The following is a 17,049-nucleotide window of genomic DNA, read 5'->3' on the forward strand; positions in this document are numbered from 1 at the left end:
GCTGCCCAGGGCTCCATCCAACCTGATCTTGAACACTTTCAGGGATGGGGCATCCACAGCCTCTCTGGGCAGCCTGCTCCAGCTGCTTATCTTCCAACACCTATTATATATCGTTAAAAGACAGGTTGTCAAACTGACCTTTATCCAAGGACGAGCAGATGTTCAGAAATAATGGCTGAGTGCTGAATGAGCAAATGTTACGATTTTGGTACTTATGAATAACTTATAACAGGCATTCTCTTACTGAGCGTGCGCCAGTGAAGAAAGTGCATCCAGAGTGCAACCGAGGAAGACAACTGGCTGAAGTAAAAGGCTGTTTGTTGGACTGCCTTAGGGCTAAAAGGGTGCCAGATGGTAGAAGAGACCATGGAGTAGAAGATGAAACCTCCTAAATCGCTACCTGAGTAATAGGCATGTGTACGTTAGTTATCTCCATGGTTAGTTATCCATCTCTGGAGGCACTGAAGGCCAGGCTGGATGTGGCTCTGGGCAGTCTGGTCTGGTGGTTGGCGACCCTGCACATAGCAGGGGGGTTGAAATTTGATGATCATTATGGTCCTTTTCAACCCAGGCCATTCTATGATTCTATGATCTCGTGGGTAACTGATGAACGTGTACTGCTTGTGGAAATATAATGTACTCTGAATCATATCATCTTTGAAGTGCTTATAGTGGAAACATCCCCAGTGCTTCCCGGCGCTGCTCATAAAGAATGCCTGACTTAACAGTAACAAAACTTTGCTGTTAAGTTCCTACGTAACACTTTCTTCGATTCATAAGCAAAAGCTCATTACGCACAGAAAAGGCGGGCAGCAAAATCCCTGCAGCCCGTGAGGGAGGGCGGCGGGCAGCGCGCCACAGTCGTCGGGACGGAACCTTCCCGCCTCGCCGCGCGGGCCGGGCGGGCAGCGCACCGCTTCCGGCTTCCGCACCGCCGTCGGAGCGAGGTGCGCGGTGCGGCGCTCGACTCGGTGAGGCGGCGGGAGGCGGCGGCGGGCTGCCTCGGAGGTGAATGCCGAGCGCGTTGGTCCGCGTTGGAAACGCGCCTCGCGACGCGGTTTGGGGGCCTAGGTGGAAAGAAAGCTTCGCGTGGAGAAAAGCCCTCATGCAGAAGTGCCTCTAGCTCAGGAGCTCGGGTGCGGGACCGCGGGATCGTACCTCCTTGGGCTGAGGAAGGGAGGCAGGCGCGGACCCGCCACGTCCTGCGTGACAGCGTGCTGAGTGCTCTGCCAGCAGCTGTAGGCGACAAGGAGCGGGGTAGCGCTGTGGCTGTCACTGTGCCTGCAGCTAAAGGACTCTGTTGAAGCAAAAGGTCCACAGGATCGTTCCGGCGTGTGGATCCCAAGCGAGCGGCTCCTTGGAGCTGTTCGCTTCTTGGTTGGATCTGCTCGCTTGGGTCCCCCGAGGCACTTCTCTCCCATTGAGCCTGCTGGTGGCGCTGTGCCTTTCCCGTCTGAGCATCTGGTAACGGTGTCACCGTGCCTGAATGCTTCTTTGGCCGTCCTCCAGCCTCGGGGTGCAGAAGGGCTGTCAGAAGTGTAGGTAGGGCGCACTGCGTAGGAACCGGTTAGCACTTCTGAAAGGCACAGTGGTCTGTACCAGAACTGGAGGTTGGCGGCCCTGCCTGTGGCAGGAGGGTTGGAACTCCGTGATCCTTGGGGTTCCTTCCAGTCATGGCCATTCTGTGATACTGTGATTTGAAAGGAATTGCAGGTAAGGCCAGTTCTTAGTGTTGTGATTTCTGGTGTGATAGCAGTATCATACTCTGGTCAGAAAATGAAGAAGGGCAGTGAGTTCCCTAACAATCTACGCTGTAGGGCAACAACAACAAGGATGGAAGCTCGGAGGGGAAGAGTGATAGAATATCAATCTGTAGGGTGTTATTTGGTGCTTGAAAGCCTGGATTAACTCGATGGCTTTGTTAAAAGAACCTGACATCGTACTTTTGTTGTTGAAAGTGCAGCTTTCTAATGAACTACAGCCTTCAACATTTCTCATAATGTGTGTCCTCAGCAGTCATCGAGGGTGTTTGTCATGAAGGTTTGTCTCCTCAGTGCTTTCAATTAGGAAGTAATGTGAAGAAGCCAAGGTATAAATACTATTAGATTCTATTGTTAAATCAGCATTTGAGCAGTTTGAAAATTAATGTGCAATCTCACATTGGACTTCCAGTGTCAGAAATGTCATGCTCTAGAATAATACTTGCCAGCAGGCAGCTTAGCAATACAATTCTGACTACATAATAAGACACTTAAATGTGGTGCAGAATGCTGCAGAGCAAGCAAGCTGATTTATGCATGCTATCAAAATCAAATTTTACTCTTTGGTCAGGACAATATGTTTCTTTGTTCAGGAAAGCTGAGACCTTTTGAAAAGGGATACTAATTTCTCTTTTAAGTCAAACTGCTGCAGTTCACTGTCCTTGCAGCTTCCAGCATGCACGCCTACACGTCAGCTTGATGTTAGGGATGAAGCTGGGGGGGGCAAGAATTGTGGATTAGTTGTGCAACACAAGACATGTTGGGGCATCTTGCTAGAGAAGCCAGGCTTTCAAAACCCAGGCACTGTAGTGAAGTACTAAACTGGAGCTAAATGCTTAGGATGGCCGACTTTTCACATCATCTCTAAGCGTGGATGGTTTGGTAGCTACAGCACAAAGAAATGCATCTGCCATAGACTTGGGAGTGTCTTTTACAAATATGTTTAATAAGGCAGCGTTGCTTTTTCCTTTGCACGTTGGTATGTCACTGGGGAAGCCCTTGTCTCTTCCCGAGCTGCTTTATTTCCATGCTTGCTATGCAAATAACCCTGCTGCCCCTTTCATTGCCTTGCCCTGTCAGTTGTACAAATCTTGACTTTGGGGGAACATTTTTCGTTTGATTCACTTTTTGTGTTTACTCTGTAGCTGGTTTAGAATGTGACACCACCAACAGTGACATCAGCAGAAACGATGATGAAGATTGAGCCTAAGGAAGGATGCCTAACTTGAGTGCCAGCAACAACAAGAGAAATTCTAATGTCTGCATACACACTTAATCTCTCAGTCGTCCATTTCACGAAGTCAGGATAATAATGGCACACAGTAAATCAAGCATTCGTGAGCGTTGTAGACTTCATTGTGGAGATGACAAGAGCGCAGTGCTCTGGTGGATTTACTGACAGTCTCACCACTGCCTTGCGTTGGTTCCCTCCTGGACTGTTAAAACAGGCACTCGTTGAAGCAGAGGAATTAAATTAGCATAAACTCTTCTTGGGAATCAGTGGCAACTCTAGAGCAATGTATGCTGGTCTCTTCATTATTACTAACGTGCTAGAACAGTAAATTAGTGGTTGAGACATCCCTTTGTCATCGCTCTTGAAGCTAGAATAGTAACATTTTGCTTTCTGAGCTTTCACAACGTGTGCCATTTGCACTTTTGCAGCAAACTATGACTCACTTACCTGAAGAATTTTTTTTAACTGGTTGAAGTAGAGAGCTTGAGAAGAGAGAAGTGAAAATGAGCTGAGTATTGTCCTTATTAAACAGGCAGTAAGGCAGTCTAAAAGGAGAGGCCTATCGCAAACAGTCCTACAGAGCACATTATTTCAAAGGCCGAACACTTCAAAGATAGTCAGGCACGGAGTGTCTGAAATCCTTTCCAGATCACAAGATTATTTGTAGGTCATCACATGATCCTTCATAGGGGACAGGAGCCCGTTTTGAAAGTCTTTCAGGAAAGAAAATGAATGGTGATGGAACATTTAACAGATGGGAACTCCAAGATCCAGTTTGAGTGCTGGCTGTGGCACGTGTATCCATGTCATGTCATGTGTATATCCATGTACTTCCATGTCTAGTTTTGCACGCATTCATTGCAAACCTTTTTCTGTCCCACAGACAGTGAAAAATGCCTAAAAAGAAGACTGGTGCTCGTAAGAAAGCTGAGAACCGTCGAGAACGTGAGAAGCAGATAAGAGCTTCAAGAGCCAACATAGATTTAGCCAAACATCCTTGCAATGCTTCAATGGTAAAAATAAACTACAATGTTTTCTATTACAATACTTGATTTTAAATTATGTAAGATGAGTGATAGTACATAGACTATGTGTAGTACCACTAGAACAACATCCTTTACGTTTAAGATTACATTTGTATCAGAGGTAGTAGGACTTGCATAAAAAGTTTGGTTCCTAATCAGAACTTAATTCTGAGTTGTATATGTTCGACGCAGAATAAAAATAATTATCAGTATTTCATTTCTTTTCTTTAGGAATGTGACAAGTGCCAAAGGTAAGCATTTTTCCCCTTCTAGAGGCTAATAGTTTAACATATTAGTTAGTTTCAAGCATTTTACAGGTCTTGTTTTAACATTTTATTCCCCTCCCCCCCTCCATGTGCCTAGACGACAGAAGAATAGAGCTTTTTGCTACTTCTGCAACTCTGTTCAAAAATTACCCATTTGTGCACAGTGTGGTAAGTGGAAATAATGAAGGCAAACGTGCTATTCTGTTCCTTTTGTGTCTTTAAACCCTCTGCAGTTAAGGTTCCTTTGTCTTCAAGTACTTTTGCGATTTTTAGAACAGGTTCTTTTAAATGTTTTCAATATCCACTTTAAGAGAAGGTTCTTGCTTAATCACACAAGCTAATGAATATACCTGTGATGCTCCAGGGTTTGCAAGTCTGGGCCATAGGCTTGTCTTCAGTATTTGATATTTAGAAGAATTTTACTCACTGCCTTTTGGGACTGAGAACATGTGACTGTTTCCCTAGATTTATGTGGGGGTGCTGTTTCCTAGTGACAGCAAAGCTCATAAAGAGCTGACTGCCCAATGGACACAATAAATACTACGTTTTGGGGATGATATAATTGCTGATCACTTTAGTATCAATGAAAGCATCATAGTTTTGTAACATAATAAGCTGTTAGTGTCAAGAGGGCTGATGCTTTGAAATCAGACAAGGAAGATGCTTAGTGATGGGTTTTGAATCAGGCTCGAACACCCATTAATGCAGCTTGCTTGAAGGTGATGTTAACAATAATTTTGTACTTTGAAGTCATTGTTTTGTTTTACTATTTCAACATAGCATCACAGATTTTCCATTTTTCCTTATGTAATTTGGCCATTTTGTAGTCTGACACTCAGAGCTGCTGACATCTGCAGCCTGCAGTGCCTTTGCTGGGACCTGCAGTACTGAGCACTTCTGGAAGCCAGGCTGACTGTGTGCAGTGGCACTGCATCGTCCTTCATAAGTCTTCCCTCTGTCATCATGCTGTGAAGTACCAAAAACATTTTGTCTATTTTACAGTCCAAAGTTGACTCCTCTATGTTGAATTTATCTTAATCTGCAGTATGTTTCTGAAAGAAAAGCGTTCCCAGTCACCACAAAGTGATGCTGAGATGATCCCCTAAGGTTTGCCAGGACAAAGACCATAAGAACTCTGTAGTGCTTAATCAAGTGTTGGTGACAGGCCCCATAAACCAATGTCATCTTTCCTAGAGAAGTCCCTGAAGGGTGGGAGCACAGTAGCTGTATCGCTCTGCTCCAGAGCCAGTAATATCCCCACCACATTATATTGCCCAGCTCAGACCACCAGCGGTCATTCCTCAGTGCCATTTGGTATCTGATTGCATCAGAACCCTCCTGCTGGTAGTGCAGACTGGGATTCAGTTGCACCTGCAGAGTAGAATTTAGTTTTATGAATTCTTGAATAAGTTTGCAGGGAATATCCCCCCTAAGGAGGCAATAATAGAGACACCAAAGGGATCTGTGGCAGGGCAGCTTAAAATCAGATCAGAGATAAATCCCAGTGCAGTGACCTAGGCTAGCTACAAGTATTTTTGCTTACATATCTACATACCAAGTAAGCATCTTCGTGGTAAAGCTGCTTACTTTAGGGGAAAGCTATCACGCTAGTTGCTTGCCTGCCTCAGAATGACTTTGAAGTGCTGACTGTGGCTTTTACTCCCCTAAAAGCCCTGCACTTAAAGAGAATTATTTTGCCATCTCTTATTTGTTTTGAAAAACAAACAAAACACATTAAAAGCTTAAGCATCTAAGTATGTAAGTAATTAAATCATCAAGTACTGTGTCTTTTTTTCAGAGGTCCTCAGCCATGCCACTTTTGTGGTGGGACTGGCAGCAGCATTAAATACAGCTTTGAGATGTTCCTTGACTTACACCTTAATTATCTTGTTTTGACACTTGAAATCCTTGCCAGTATATTCAGCCTGCCTCAGAATATGCAGCAAGACAGCCCACTGCCTCATCTCAGCACTGGTGCTGAAAACAGACTGTAATTCATTTGATCTAAGAGAAATACATGGGGACGTTAACAAGTGGCAAACATTTGTTTGCATTATTTTTTAACTGGATATATGACTGAGTACAGATGTGTGCTTGAATCTCTGTTTTTATCTGAGCACTTCTTAAATTTTTATATATTTTCCTTCTGGTTGTCTGCTACTTTCTGTTTTTGTTCAGGAAAAACCAAATGCATGATGAAGTCTTCAGATTGTGTCATAAAACATGCTGGTGTGTACAGTACTGGACTGGCAATGGTGGTATGTATACGGAATGACAGCTTTTTTTTTCAAGTGTGACATTATTCTATGCAAATCTTTCTAAAACAAGGTAAAAAGGGTTTACACAACGACAGCATATGGCACACTGAGACTTTTCTCTCATCTCACCATCACATTACTGAAAATTTCAATTTTTCCTTTTTAGATGGAGCTCCTGCCAACCCCGCCTGGTACTTTGTTGCCTATGGGCTGAGAAGGCTTCTTAAATGCTATAATTATGTCGTTGATCTTCCGATCTTGCACTTTAGCTAAAATGAAAATTATTATTTATATTTCTGATGAGTTATCTGGTCTTTGCTGTCCGTGGACCTGATGCTCTAATAGAACGTGCTTTAACGTCTGAATGAGTGATTTCAGCTGTGAGAATCTGTAGCTTTTTTTTTTTCCTTCAAATTGCATTTTTGCCAGCAAATGTCTACCATTTATAAAGTTCAGGTTTTAGCTAGAAGACAACTTCCATGCATAAAATTTAAGATACACATTTTAAAAGGTAAAAACAGAAAAGGAGGAAAAGAGGCTATTTTTCACTTTATTTCATCCTGCAAAAATGAGTATTGAATTAAAAGAAAAGAAGAACCCTGGAGTGGCTTGATTGGATACTGCTCGTTTCGTACTGCCCTGCTCACCTGGAATAAACCCACTGAGAGTAGGGATAGTGAGATACATTCAGGGTTTTGAAACAAGTCTCTCTGGACATCATACAAGTCCCAAGATGCTATCTTTCTGTAATTGCAGGGTGCAATCTGTGATTTCTGTGAAGCTTGGGTATGCCACGGGAGGAAGTGTCTCAGCACACATGCGTGCATCTGCCCTCTTGCCGATGCAGAATGTATTGAGTGTGAAAGAAGTGTCTGGGATCACGGTAGGTTGTTCACAGTTAATGACAAAATCTAAATTATGCTTTTCCTCTCATGTTACAGAAGTTATTGTACCTATATGCTCAGCGTAACATTTCTGATCTTCAAGGTTAGTATATGTGGTCAAAGCAAGGCATTCTCCCCATTTTAAAAACAGATCTTATGAAGTGGGGAATGTCAGTGTGCCCGAGAACACGTACTGCTTAACTCAGGGACATATATGTAATTAATTGTCCCATCAGCTGAATGCTGCTTAAGTACTGCATCTGATAGTCGACATGCAATTTTCTGCCATTCTCACCCCTTTCATCTACACTAGTATGGGTATTTGGGTTCCCAGTTGCCTGGCAAACCATATTGATCACCATTTGTGGAGTCCTTTCAAGTGTAATTTCAGTGTGCATCAGAGGTGAGGGGGTGGGAAGGAACAACACTGGATGAGAGAAGATCTGATGCAATTTAAATAACGCTAAAATGCCAGTCAAATTGAAAAAAAAACTACTAGTAGTACTTGTTCTGTATTTATGCTGTCTTGTCTTGTAGGAAACGTGGTGTTTTTCAGAGTAATAGTGGATGCTAGTGTCTAATTTAGAACTTCCTGTTAGCGTGTTAGACAGAGGGCAGAACTGGTGTTCAGTGAAAAAAGAACCCACATAACTGCCTCAGTTGTGGAGCAGAACTTGGTGCCTATGCCTGTTACTGGTTATTTTGCCTTGATACATCTTCCAGGAGGCAGAATGTTTGCCTGTTCTTTTTGCCACAATTTCCTCTGTGAAGATGACCAGTTTGAGCATCAAGCCAGCTGCCAAGTTTTGGAAGCAGAGACATTTAAATGTAAGTTAGTTGTTTGTAGTCTCTTTCTCAAAAACTAAGCAGGCTCAGATTGCTTCCTCTGTGTTCCAGAATACTCTCCAGTGCCTTTTCCAGGTAGGTGTTGCCTTTTGCCACCGCTGGAGGAAAGTGCCTCCAATCCTGGGATAGAGGCTGAATTAAAAACCTGAACTTCTATAGAAAACATGAACTTTTAAATGTGGTCATACAGTTGTAGTCTAAATCCCATTCTAGCTGTGAAAAAAACTACTTACCAACACCAGGAAGTTTGTGTTAAAGCACAGATGCTCTAGAATGTTTGAATATATATGCATTAGCATTTCCAGTTCTGTGTTTAAACACAGTGCTGACTCCCGCTGCTGTCCTGTTCACATGGAGAGCTCATCATACTAATTACTTCAGATACAAAAGCTTCATTATCCTAAGTGTAGGGCAAGGTGGAGAAGGTACTTGCACACAGACTTAAGACAAAATAGTGCTTTTGAGGAGTAGCTGCTCACTTTAACTATTCAGCTTCACGCTGCTACCAATTCCAGTGTGGTTGCCTTCAACGTACTCCCTCTAGTGGAGTAAAGAAATCAGTTTGAAGCCTCAAGACAAGTTAGATTTTGAGAGTGCTGATTCTGCTGCTCTTTACAGCTCACGTGCCACCTGTAATTCTTTAGCACGTATAGGTTTTCATATAAAGTTATATGCAATAAAATACATTTCTTGATGATGAGATGGAATATACGAAACAACTTCTTGGCTTGGAGTTTGTAAGCTCTAAGTGTCCTCAAGCCTCATATAATGAGATAAAGGCTGCCGTGGCATTGTTTAAACGGCTGCATAAATGCTGGTGCTCCTTCTGACACTGTGGGCCAAGAGAAGGAAAGAAAAATCCCTTAATACTGTGCTGATTCTGGAACTTCTGTTTTTAAATATTCTAAAACTCAGGTTACACTTTCTCCCTTCTTCAACTTACACTTTTTGTGTCAAATAGCTTTACTACAGGAAGACTTGAATTTGGAAAATCTAGGAAGATAGAGTTAAAAAAAAATTACTGGATGGTAAAAATGACCAATTCAGGTTTCCAAGAGGAATTAAAAACAAATACCTTGAATTTTTACGTTATTGCATTCTTCTTTCTACAAAGTGTTAAAAAAAAAATAAATCACAGACCTGCAGTTTCCAAGTAAAGAGTTTCACATACTTCTTTTCCACCAACAGGTGTTTCCTGTAACAGGCTTGGGCAGCATTCATGCCTGCGTTGTAAGGTAAAGACGACTGCAAGTAGTTACAATTTTAGACTTGTTCCCTTCAGCCTCCAGGGATGGTACCACGGTCATGTCTTCCTCTGCATGATTTAAAAAAACATTGATACTTTTGGTATTCATTTCTGAAGCTTGGGGGTCAAAAGGGCTGTTACTTACATTCGCCCGTTACCACAAGCCAGTCGTGCACCCTCATGCCAGGTGCGGTCATCTCTTATTTGTCTGGCTCTGTGTTTAAGTCAGGGCTGTACCATTTTGATTGTACCAATACCATTGACCTTTTCAAATCCAGGTCTCTGGAATATGTTTTGATCTGGAATAAAGCTAAGACAGTTACATCCTTTCAAACAGTCGAGTGATGATCCACCCAGAAAACACATCAGCGTGGCTAAAAAAAAATTATCTCCAATTCTACACGTGCACAGACTAATTTGTTAAAAACCACTTTTGTTTTTACACAATTAGTAATCATGTTGTATAAGAAGTTCCACCTGTTTCACCATCAGCACGGCCCAGATTTCTCCAGGTGCAGGTTTGTTGCCTGCACTTGTTTTTCTTGCCCTCCATTTTTTTCCCCCCCCCTCCATTCTCCATCGTATCAATTTTGTCTTTCGGATTATTCTTTTCTCCGTGGATCCTCACCAGCACCCTGGTGCTCAAGACATGAGATTCCGATCTCTAATTCTTGCCTTCAGGTCACTGCATAGTTATGTTCTGACGTACACCTCCAATTGCATTTTCTTTAATCTTGCCAAGGTAAAGCAAAGTTTGCCAGACCCCTTATGGGCAGCACTGTAAGCCAGTCCTTGAATATGCTACTTATTCTTTGTGTTTATCAGCACCTATATGCAGTCTCCTCCTCCGATAACCATGAAACTACATTTAACACAGTAGTTCAACTTGGTAAAAATGGCGTGCAGATTTCCCGTTCCACTGCAGATAAGAGCTCAATAAAGTTTAATCCCATCCAGAAAATCCTGCTGCTGTTAGACACATTTTCACCGGCCTCTTGCTGAACTGTATGCTCATACGATTAAAACATTTAGCCTTTTCATTGTCTTTTCACCCTACAGGCTTGTTTTTGTGACGATCATGTGCGAAGTAAGGTTTTCAAGCAGGAAAAGGGAAAAGAGCCTCCCTGCCCTAAATGTGGCCATGAAACTCAGCAGACAAAGGATCTGAGCATGTCAAGTAAGCCTGCTTTCCTAGCTCACAAGCTGTACAGGCACCACCAATGATTACTTCTCTCCATGGGAACAATGAGAAAGCATAGTTATTTTCAGCTGTTTTACAAAGCTTTGATGCATCTGTTCTTGGGGAAACACTGTGTTTCATAGTTCTTGCAGTGAGCATCAGAGTCTTTCTTAATCTTTAACTGATTCTGACACAGTCAAAGCTTTTGTTTAGTTTGAGATTTTAGTCATGGAAGAATTACAGTCCTCACATCTTTAGTTCATCTGCCAAAAAAAGGCTGATGAACACAGAAGTTTCATTTGGTGACATACATTGAATCTACCTCTTAACTACACTATTTAATAAATCGTACGTGCCATGTCTGCAGAGCACATCCAGTTACAGCTTTTCATGGCTACAGTCCTGAAGGCATCCTAAAACCTATATCATACTCTGGAGACGGTTATTGATTGTACAAACATGGCTGCACAGGAAGAGACTGCTTGTAGTGGAAAGGTTCTGTTGGAGCACAGATTTAATCCGAAAATGTCAGATTTAGAGAAAGGCTGAGTAGTGAACAAGGATGGAAAAGAAATGTCAGATACTCTGCTCAAATTGCTGTTGACGGGTGAGAGCGTGATGGTTTTTCTCTCTGCCTACAGCGCGCTCTTTGAAGTTTGGCCGCCAGACTGGAGGTGAAGATGCAGATGGAGCTTCTGGTTATGATGCCTACTGGAAGAACCTCTCCTCCAGCAAGGCCGGAGATGCAGGTGATCATGATGATGAATACGATGAATATGAAGCAGAAGATGACGATGAAGATGATGATGGAGGAGGGAAGGATTCTGATACAGAGACCACAGATGTATTCAGCAATTTGAGTTTAGGGAGGACTTATGCTAGTGGGTATGCACATTATGAAGAACCTGAAGATTAATTTGAGTATGCTAGCGAGCTAGAACCTTTTGAGAGGTTGCACCAAGCAGGTGCATCATTGCTGAGTTGTATACATGCCAGTAGGATAGTTCTGCCAGGTACTTAACATATCAGAGGTTGAAAATAGAGTCTGGGACATCTGTAGTAAGTCCAGGTGAGATTTGTTCATATAAACCATTATTGGGTTTGGAACCCGGGGGGGAAAATGGAGGGAATATTTTTATTCCCCTGATCACCTGAAATGGTTACTGAGTGTAACGGTTTAATGCCTTGTTTCCATTTACGCATCAGAAAGTAAGTTATTTTTACAGTATTTGTTAACTGACTTCATAAAATTCATGTATTGTTGGGCTGCAGACTGCATTCTGGGGGGGGGGGGGTCAGCACAATAAAAGTCAACTGCATTCTCAAATGAGTTGTCTCAACATATTGATGTCTCTAAATAGTTGGAAAGCAGGTGGTACACTAAGTGTAAACTGAAATTAAAATAACTTCCTAGTTTATGTAGGTAAGGCAAATCAATGTAGTTCTCTATGTACTTGAACACTATCTTTCTGGTAGTTTTTAGCACAAGACAGAAATCAATGGGGTTATTTGAAATCATTACAAACGCTCCCCAGATAATCCTAAGTTTTATTGCAACACAAGTGTTGGTGCCACCGAAGTCTGCATAATTTCTCAATAGATCAAAAGGAGACTGGTTTATTCTCTGCATAGCATTCAGCTCTCTTTCTTGCACATCGTATAAAAGAAATGGGAAACAAAAGCTGTGTATGATTTGATAAGGTGAAAACGCAAGTGTCCTTGGTTCTGTGCAGATGTACTGGTACAAGACAAATCATCAGCATGCCTGAGCTGAGGTAGCAGTGCTTGCACAAGTGTTGGAAGTGATTCTAATTTGTAAGTCAGACTACTAGCTTTTAGTTTCCTCCTGCAGGGGAACACTGAGAAGAGAGGGACTTTAACAGCAGACAGATCAAGAAGATAAAAAGGCAGCCATCTAAAGCATTACTCCAGTTTTCTAAATGCCATGCTTGGGTGCAAAGGAGCTAGTCCTTGTAATCTGTCAAACATCTGAACCAATGACAGAATGATCTACTTTTGTACTTCGTTGTTTCTCACTCAAACAGCTAAGGGCCATGGGTTGATAAAGCATATCCTATTGAGGGTAATTTCTAGTGTTAGGATTTCCAAACGAGTGTTTCCTAACAAAGCAGTACTGAGGAATCTGGCCCTCGTGCCGAATGCATAAAAGACATGAGTTGGAGTGCATTCAAAACAAAACCAAACTGACAAACAAGGCAACTTGGTTATGACAACTGAAAGAAAACAAACTGCATTCGGGAGGGAGCAACCAATCAGTGCATTTTAAGTGCTCGCCTTCAGAAGCTGAGAGGAAACCAGCAAATACACTGCATGAAAGCCAAGTCCTCTTCAGAAAAAGGACAGCTAGGTTTGTATGTCTGCAAAGACCTGCCCATCTTATATTCCATATCTGACAGGGGGCTTGATTAGGCTTGGTTGCATAACCAAAGTTGAAGAGATGGAAGAAGGATGCTTGCTAGGCCAGCGGCGGTTACCAGCTTGTGAAGCTGGCACCCGTGATAGAGTTTGTACTCAGCTTTGCGTGGTCCAAAAAACTTCCACAGTTGAGTCCATCTGCCAGTGGTCAATTCCAGATACAATCACTTTTTATCTTGGCTAATATATCAAACACCAAATAAGTTTACATCGCTGTGATGTCTTATATAGGACTGAGGAACGAACGTGCCTTTCTGAACATATTTAAATTATAGCCGCTTGTATGTAATTTGTTAATATCATTGCTTAACTGCACAAAATTCCACTTTAATGTTCTTGGCTCCTGAATTAGGTTTTTTCCCATATGAAATCTGTTGCTGTCACTGGCTCTGCCAAAGGCTGCTGACGTAACAGAATTAATCATCATAATCAGAGTAAAGAATTATTAATTTTCTCATTGAAGTGTCCTTTCTCTGCCAGTTTGGTTGAGATCAATCCTCCAGAGCTAATGCATGTTCCTATCATAGTGCAGTGAGAGAAGGCCACGGCACAGATGCTCAGGATACCTGCTGTAATTTAGCAAGGTCACCGCTCAGCGGACAGAGTCATTTATTTGCAGTTTCTCTTTGGACTGCTCTTCATGCCACTCAACTACGAAGCAGACTGGAAACGGAGCCAAGGTATTAGAACTGTGGTAGTTGGCATTTGAAGGGTCAGAACAAGCCGTTTTAAGCTGCTTTAAAGTAATCCGGTAGATTCAAGCTGGAAGGGACAAACACGACTGCATTTTGTACTGATGGGGTCGGTCATTTGCAACAGGACAGGCAGGATATGATGCTACAGGTTGCGCTTTTTCATCTTCATCTGCTTATTCAGTAAAGTTAAAAAGCATGGGAATAAGCACTTAGGGCTGAATTTCATAGCTCTAGTGCATTGTTTTAGTTTGCAGCTAAAAATACGGTAGTATTTATTGTGTCCGTGGTCCCTGAAAAAAAAAAAACGAGTTCTGGTCACCTCTGTAAGCTCTTTTCTGGCATCACAGTGTGTTACAATGGTGACAGCGCCAGCTCATTATGAATTCATGGGGTGCTTTTATGGATATAATGTATTTCCATTTGTATTCAGGTGTAATTTAATACCAGTGACTGGGAGTCGTTTGGTCAATCCTGTTGCAGTTACTGGTTCTGTTTCCAGCAAGTTTATGTGAAGATCATTGTAATGTACCGAACAGTTGCAATTGCCAGCTGATGAGGCAGTAGCAGGCATGCTGCAGAGAACCAGAGGATGAGATTCAGAAGTGCTTAAAGTCCTATTTCTTGAGCCAGGAAACGTAGACACTGCATGCATCTATCAAGGTCCCGAGCCTATTGCCAGAGGAACCAATGGCCAAGCTCCCATTTATCCAGGTGGGAGCAATTTAATACTCTTCAGTATGTACAGTGCATCTTAAATTGCCAACAGGTGATAAGGAACAAAGCACAGGGATAAGCTCAAATGAGGAAGATGGAACAAAGCTTAAGATGAGATTTATGTGCTATTATCAGCATAAAAATACGAGTCCTAAATTTTAACTGTTCTAATAAGGTGTTTTCCAAGATTGAAGGAGGAGGCTGTTCGAAGCCAAAAGAGAGAGAATTCTGTGAAATATTTCACAAGACGTGGAAATGTAATTATTCATCTCCTGAAAGTCTACAGGTAGCCAATAAATATTTGCTAAAAGCTCGAGGCAATTAGGGGACAGACAAATTTTATCATCTCAGCTTTGTAGGTATGTAAATAGAAAACACAGTAATTAACAAAATCACAGCCTGAGAGATCCAGTTGGCAACAGTCCTCAGCAGCTTGGCCTCTCTATCTCATACCAGGGAAACTCTAGAGTAAATATGTTTTATAGCTAATGACACTTCTTCATCAAGTTTACGCGTACTGTAATTAGCTACCACACATCTGAAATCTGAAGCAGGGTCTAGTTTTCTCTGTCAGCTTTCATAGCCAAAATAGACATAAAAAAAAAAAGGAAAAAGCAAAAGAGTGTCACAGATGTGAGAATCATTCCACAAAAAAGCCATAGGTTTCCCTTTGCTGAACAAACGATGGGCTTACAAGGCCGTTCTTTATCTTCCGCAGCTATTTGCTTGATTAAATACTGATGCAATTTGGAGGGAAAAAAAATAAATAAATCACATTTCAACCTCTGACCAAATGAAGCTGCCCATAAACGCACAGCTTTGCTGTTTGTTTACAACCATCCTCTTTTTAAGTAACAAACTTAAGAGAAACATCTGTGATGCACTGAAAAAACCTTTCATAGCTATCTCTATCCCCCCCCCTTCTTTAATGTTGAAGTGTTTGCTACATTCTTTTTAACCCTGATTTTGGAGCCATACAGTGATTTTTCCAAAGGATTCCCCAGCCTTGACTGTCATTGGAAATTCACTTCTGTTTCCTTCTGAAATGACAAATACTGAGTGCTTGCAGGCTGAAGTATTGTTCCGATTTCACCATGATGTTACATGACATCTGAAGGTTTTCAGATTGATTATCACTTTACAAAACCACTGAGTAAATGTTAATTCTTTTGGAGAGCTGGAATGCCAAAGACCTGTCAGATTTCTTCAGGAAGTCATACAAATATTTTCCTGCTATAGTTGCCCAGTGCTCTTCCTGCTATTTTATTTTTGGCACAAAGAAGTTAATTCTCTCGAAAGTCCATCAGTGTTAGTCGGGCACATGACCCTTGGGCTGACTGCAGCCTGCTTTGAGCTCAGCACTTTATTTGGATAGCAAAGACACTGATGAGCCCCTTGGAGATTTTCCCACCAGCAGGAGAGGTGTACAAGGTCCTCAGCCTTGACGTCAGCATCCATTTGAAATGCTGTGCTCTTCTGCCAGTTCAAGATGGTAACAACTGAAACGTGACCTTACACTGGATTGCCTTGGAAGCCAGCAGTAATTCAAACGCTGCAGCCTCTACCAGCCTTGAAATGAATCCCATTAAGTTGGTATTTTCACTCTACTTCTGCCTTAGGGACAACAGACTGCATCTGCAACTTTATGCAAAGTATTTATCAATACTTTTCCCTTATTAAAAGGAATGAACAAAATCTGCTGAGTGTAGCTTTAAGTGAGAAAAAGAGACAGCATCAAAAAGGTAAATAAAGATGTTACAATATCAACAGCTGAAAACCAAAGCCATGTTGAGCGCGTTGGAACAGAGGGCTGCAGAAACAATACCATATGCTCACAACTGGCTTCTCCTGCACTGTCCTCTTAAGTCTGGAAGCATAGGCCAAAGAAGCATTACACAGAGCTTAACCTTGGGGCTCATGTTTGCATGGCAAAGTTCCAAGGGAACTTCACAAGAAGCACTACACAGTGTTTTAAGGGACATTTAGCACACAAAAGCACCATGACTGGACTTGAAACGTAAGGAATAATTTGGAAGCTGAATGATAAATTGCACTCCTTGCATATTTCCCCTGCTTGCTTGGCATGACATATATTTCAAAGTAAGAACCCATTGTGACATTTACATACCAATGCTGCACAAACAGACTCCTCTCATCTGCCACAAGAAATGATTTCCAACCAGATAGTGCCAGCATAAATCATAGGGGATACCTTCTGAGTTTATCACACTTTTAAAGGAACACTCTTCTTTTGTCATACACTTCACAGAGCCACGAGGATAAGGATGTGGAGCACTTGGAGCAGGTCCAGAGGACAGCCACTAAGATGACCAGAGGGCTGGAGCACCTCTCCTATGAGGAAAGGTTGAGGGAACTCATGCCCAAACAGTGCTGGTACTAGAATGCAAATGCACATCTACCATTCCCTGGAGTCCTACATGGCTGCTGCACCACAGAATGCTCAGATCTCACCCCAAGCTCAGCCATGAGACTGCAAGATGCAGA

At 42.2% G+C, this 17,049-nt stretch overlaps 1 protein-coding gene across 11 annotated transcripts; it reads left to right on the forward strand.

Moving 5' to 3' along the window:
• The first annotated feature begins 918 nt into the window (after positions 1-918).
• Positions 919-12,026, forward strand: ZNF330 (zinc finger protein 330). Of its 11 annotated transcripts, XM_046940058.1 has the most exons (11): positions 1,514-1,713; positions 2,906-3,279; positions 3,878-4,007; positions 4,251-4,270; positions 4,383-4,453; positions 6,464-6,543; positions 7,300-7,426; positions 8,151-8,255; positions 9,462-9,508; positions 10,579-10,696; positions 11,341-12,026. In XM_046940058.1, exons 3-11 carry the CDS (start codon positions 3,888-3,890, stop codon positions 11,613-11,615), a joined length of 963 nt encoding a protein of 320 aa, XP_046796014.1. In that variant the 5' UTR covers positions 1,514-1,713; positions 2,906-3,279; positions 3,878-3,887; the 3' UTR covers positions 11,616-12,026. The 11 variants fall into 11 exon arrangements, with proteins under 11 accessions (XP_015131656.1, XP_015131654.1, XP_040554813.1 ...); XM_015276170.4 differs by lacking the exon at positions 2,906-3,279 and having other exon boundaries at positions 919-1,713; XM_015276168.4 differs by lacking the exons at positions 1,514-1,713; positions 2,906-3,279 and adding an exon at positions 919-1,180.
• Positions 12,027-17,049: the final 5,023 nt, after the last annotated feature.

Source organism: Gallus gallus, chromosome 4 (genome assembly GCF_016699485.2).
Source record: "Gallus gallus isolate bGalGal1 chromosome 4, bGalGal1.mat.broiler.GRCg7b, whole genome shotgun sequence".
NCBI classification, from domain to species: Eukaryota; Metazoa; Chordata; class Aves; order Galliformes; family Phasianidae; genus Gallus; species Gallus gallus.